The sequence below is a fragment of the Drosophila innubila genome (assembly GCF_004354385.1).
Source record: "Drosophila innubila isolate TH190305 chromosome 2L unlocalized genomic scaffold, UK_Dinn_1.0 4_B_2L, whole genome shotgun sequence".
NCBI lineage: Eukaryota > Metazoa > Arthropoda > Insecta > Diptera > Drosophilidae > Drosophila > Drosophila innubila.
In genome coordinates, this window is record NW_022995372.1 from 1,312,415 (window position 1) to 1,317,942 (window position 5,528).

The 5,528-nt window shown below is 35.6% G+C and overlaps 1 protein-coding gene across 1 annotated transcript; it reads left to right on the forward strand.

Moving 5' to 3' along the window:
- The first annotated feature begins 219 nt into the window (after positions 1 to 219).
- Positions 220 to 875, forward strand: LOC117780951. The gene has a single exon (XM_034617649.1). It carries the CDS (start codon positions 275 to 277, stop codon positions 848 to 850), a length of 576 nt encoding a protein of 191 aa, XP_034473540.1. The 5' UTR covers positions 220 to 274; the 3' UTR covers positions 851 to 875.
- Positions 876 to 5,528: the final 4,653 nt, after the last annotated feature.

A 5,528-nucleotide genomic window follows, 5' to 3' on the forward strand; every position in this document is an offset into this window, starting at 1 on the left:
ATATCATATAGATGCTATAGGATCGTTCAGCCTAAAATCTAGTTTCACTATAAGAAAGTTTCTTTGTATTCTAACTAATCTCACAGAATAGACATTTCAGTTGTTCTTAAACATACTGACCAGTGTAGAAAACTCGCATCGATTAAATGTTAAAACTTGAAAGACTGAAATGTCAGACAAGTGTGTAAATTATATATATATTGATAGACAGCACACAACTAGTATCCAGTTACCTTTCAGACGTATCTAAATTGTTCACTTCAAGCCACAAGCAATGTCCAAAGATGAGTTGCCACGTGACGCACAAGTCGTGCATGCCCTACGCCGTGAGCTCAATCGCAATACACGGCGGATAAGCCAGACATTTTGGCAGGAGTTCGAGTCGATTCGCAACCAGCAGCGGGATCAATTGGAGCAGGAGCGCAGGAGCCGCGAGAGGATCACGACATTGATGCGTGACACGAATCTGGAGGCGCAACAACAACTGGAGGCACTCAGTCGCAGCATCAGCTCTCACGGCATCAATCCCGCTGCCCCCTCTCCCCGCATGCAACGCGAGGTTCCGTCCATAATGCCGGCTTCGGAGGAGCAGCCAATGCCGGAGAGAAAGTCCTCGCCAGGACCGCGTGCCAAGAGTAATACGAGTAATGCCAGAGCCACTTTGAAACGCAGGCAACCAACTTCATCGGTGCAATTTCCGGCCTCCATGCCGCATCTGCCACGTGCCCCGCCCTCCTCCCGTGCCACCATCGTTCCGAGCAACGCAACTCCCGTGAGAACCTCGACCAGGTCGACTCCCTACACTTCCAAACTGAGACTGGCCGATAAGCCAAAAAATGTTAAAAATTAAAGCATCAATTTATTTATACACATTCTCATTTCCCGTTGTGCTTAATGCGCTACATTAGTCGAATTTAATTATGTTTATGTGTGCAATAAAATTGTCAGTCGATATTGCAAGCTATATAAATAAATAAACGCATAATTATAGTTAACACGTGTATATGTGACAAGTATTTATTACTATTTAAAGAAATCATTTAACCTTAAATCTTAACTAGACAAATGTTTCGTTATATTTTGTCAACATAAAAAATCTGTAAAATTTAAAATTAATAGAATTTTTTTTAATAAAATAACCCTATAAACTATCATTATTAAAAAAGAAAAAAATTAATCTAAAAATAAAGGCTTGCTTATAAAGAAAATCAATAAAATTTTGTTTTCTTTAATAAATAAGCTTTTCGAATAAAAACCGAATTAAATTAGAAAAAGTTTTATTTTAATCAAAATTGGATGGATGTCGATATACTCGTATTGACAGCTTTAACAAAATAATTTAGCTAAGCAAATTTACACAACTTTTCATACTTATATCACGAATTGCATACACATATTAACCAATATATATAATTCCGAATTCCGAATGTGAACTCTTCACATGCCCCGAAGCCGCACACTGTACACTAGTAAACAAATTCAAACTAAGCCAAGAAACAACTTGCAAATTAATTAACGGTACATGGCCCCATGCACAAACAAAGAAGGAAGGCGAGAGAAAGAGACAGACAAAGAGAGAGAGAGAGAGAGAGAGAGAGACGCACTCAGACACCTGAGTAATCAACTTTTATGTGGGCATGGCAAAGAGGCAAAGTCGTAATGTAGCCGAATGATTCTGATGCCAGATTCCGCTGGTACTTAATAAATGCGATAAATCACGATAAGCAACAACAACAACTACAACAGCTACAACAACTACAACAGCTACAACATAATGAATAACAACAAATCAACAAAATGTAACGTTATTCATCACAGGTGGTAAATTTAACTGACAACAAACGCGCGCCGATCCCCGAAACAGATCCGCACTTGGATCGTCAGATTCCGAACCGATCCGTTCCGTTCCGTTCCGTTCCGTTGCGATACATATATATATAATACTTAACACACAAATCGAACAACAATTTCTGGGTCAAAATAATTAATAAAAGCGAGCGACTTTTGTGCGCATGACGCGGCCAAAAAAAAACCTGGCAAAGTTGTTGGTGGCCAAAACGCGATTTTGACAGGCCAAAAACTTGAGGAAGCATTGCGATTTAAAGTTAAAGGAGAACGTGATGGTGTCGAGAGTGTTGTGGTAGGGTGAGGAGTGAGGGGTGGGGAAGGGGCACGGGCAGGGGTAGGGGTAGGTGCAGTGGCGGGGGCAATTGGTGGCAAAAGGCGGTCGCAGTTTTGTCGTCGCTTTGCTAAAAAAAAATAAATAAAATAAAAAATAATCAATCAAAATGTCTGAAGCAAATCACTCGCATTTCAACTACCAAAAACGTAAGAAAAATTACAGAGCCAACTGAGTACTTTTAGTAACTGAGCGACTCGGAGCGTTTACACGATGTGCACTTATCGAAATGATGCACATATCGCGATGAGTCATGTTCCTAAGCATAGAAGGATACAATTAATAATCTATTAAAAATGGATAAATAAATACAATAAAGAATCAAACGAACTTTAGATATTAAATAAAAAATAAAATAAATTTAATGCATATTTAAAGATTTAATAAATATACAAAAAAAATAAGGATTAAAAAAAAAAACAAAACAAAATAATTATGAAAGGTAAAAATCTTGGAAATGGATAAACAAACAGATTTAATAAAGTAAATACCCATACGAAAAATTAGGTAACAAATTGAAGATATTAAGCAAAGAATAAAATTAAAAACTAAATAATTTCTAAGAAAATATATAAAATTAAAGATACGACTGGACATATAAAACAGATAATTTAAAAAAAAATTTAAGATATGAATTAAAAATAAAGATAAAACCCTATAAAGTGTAAAATTTTATGATATTAAATAATAAAACCAAAATTCAATTATTGACCAAAAATTACGAGTGAAACTATAGATGATATAAAAATTGGATAAGTAAAAAAAATGGATAATATATGGTATTAATATCGAAAAAAAAAGCAGTGTTTAATAAAAACAAAACAAAAATAGAATATATGGTATTAAAGTCCAGATTAAAGAAAAAATTCAATTTACAGTGCTCTTCTTAAAATTGATTGTGTTAAGCGTCACTGTGTAAACATAGCATGAGACTAACTGAAACTGAACTGACTCTCGACTGACTTGACTGACTGGCAAGTTTGTTTGGCAACTTGTGATGGAGGTCGGTTGGCCAACAGTCACGATTTGCATGTGCGACAACTGTTGCCAGCAACAACAACAGCAACAACAGCAACAAATCGCGAGCACATTGAACTGTCATTGACACGGCAGCAACTTGGCTTTCAATGTTGGCTCAGACGATCAGAAGAGAGACACCTGTAACAGAAGTTGAAAGGCAAAAGGCATACGATGAATGCTTGGGTGGTGCAGCAACACCAGCAACTGTTGCTGATGGGTGCGGTGGCAACAACTGCAACAGTTCCCAGTTTTGCCGGCCAATTACTGCAAACAAATTCGAATGCGAATGCGCTTTGAAAATTGTGGCAAGGTTGGTAATTTAAGACTCACGCCGCGAGAGGCCAACAACAACAACAACAACAGCAACAACCACAACAAAAAGGAAACTAAAACACCAAACTGAGAATTGAGAATCGAGAACCGTTTCTTTTGTCGCCAACGTGTGTTTTTGTTGTTGTTGCTGGTGATTGAATTGCTGATTTAACGGTTGCTGTTGTCAAATTAATGACATTCATTCAATTCATACCATTGGCAACAGCAAACGTGGCCAAAACGTGGCTCAAAACGGTAGTTTTTATTGCATTGGCAAATTGCAATCGCTGAGAATAAAAAAAAAGAACAAAAAACAGCGCGTGTTATTATGATTGTTGTTGCTGGTGTTGCAATTGTTGTTGCTGCTGCTGCTGTTGTCATTGTCATTATTGCTGCTGCTGTTATTAATGTAGTTATTAAATATTTACAACTGCCGCCGCATAAAGCGTGCCAATTGTGGGTGCAGTGTTGCTGTGGTGCACCTGGTGGGTCAAACCACAATGTCAAAGTGCAAAAGTTTAGCACAAACTTCTTGTCATTATTATGTAGTTCGTTTCGTTTCCACTTTGTTTCGATTTTTCTTGTAAAAAAAAATAAAACTGTAACCAATTTAAAGTGAAAGGCAACTCTGGAAATACATATATAAATCTTTGGACTCTACCTTAGAATTCAATTTAGTTTCGTTCTCTGCCTAATTAATGACTGCATTATATAATTTAATTAGTTGTTAATGATTTGCCAATTGAAAACCATGAATCAAATGCTAGATTTTGTTGTTTGGGTGGGCTTGGCAGATGTCAGGGTTGCCGCCTGTGCTTAGATATCGAATCGTTAACATGGCGCTAACTAATGGACTAATTCGTGACTTTGGCGATACCAACTAATGGCACAATCACATTTATTTTTTTTTTTTTGGCTAAAAACTGGACTTAATCTAGCAATTAAACTAAATGAGATATTTTGCACTATATTATTATCTATAATAAATTGTTAGGTAACTTAAATATATTTCGTTAACAGTTCTAATATTTATTATTCATAAAACCTATTGACAATCAGTGCATGGATTGGCATACATGTTAAGTGAAAAAATGTTGTATAACAAATTGTAAACTTTGTTAATATTAATTCCTATTTTTCTCACATTTCAGACAAAATCGAACATGATCAAAATTTTGTATAATTATTGTTATTTATTCGTGAAAAATTATTTTTCCTAATAAAAAAAATTTCTTTAGCACTGATTGATCCTTGATTTTAGTTAAGGATATTTCAAACATAATTATATCCATTCTGATTGAGTTGTCTTTATTTTTATTCTAATTGAGTTGTCTTCTAAAACCTTCTTACTCTCATTGAGTTTATGTTCTCATTTTTCCGAAGACCCCAAAAATCAGTCTGAAATTAAAGGCCAAATTAAACATGGCATGTCTAGACAAAATGCTTGTTGTTCTTTTGATTTTAAATCGCCAAAAAATGTACAAAATAAAATTAAACAAGCAACACAACAACGCGTACATGTTGCAACTTTAACACACAATATTGTGGCATGATTTGCACATTTAGAATGCGTAAAGTGGTCGATTAATAATATTTACAGAACAGTTAAATTTTGTACAATTTATGCCAAGATTTTCTATAGATTGCATGACTAAAATGTGAATCAGTTTCAAATTATTACACATATATAAGTTTTTTTCTTTTAGGCGCCATAAATTAAAGTTGAGAGGCTTTTTATCGACCATCGATTTCCTCGGCAATTAGTCAAAGCTTATGTGGGCGCAAGCGGGCTTAAATAACGCTATTGGTATTGGAATTGGTAGTGAAATTGGAATTTCAACGCCAGATGTGCAAATGATAGCGGTGTTGGCAGTGATGATAAGGTGAATCCACATTGTCGCCAGCCGGTGGCTTAAGTGGTGGTTTCAAGCAAACGACCTGCCAATGTTTGATTGATTTTATGAAGTAAATCTCCTACTTAGACCAAAAAAAAATCAAATGGTACAAATTGATTTGT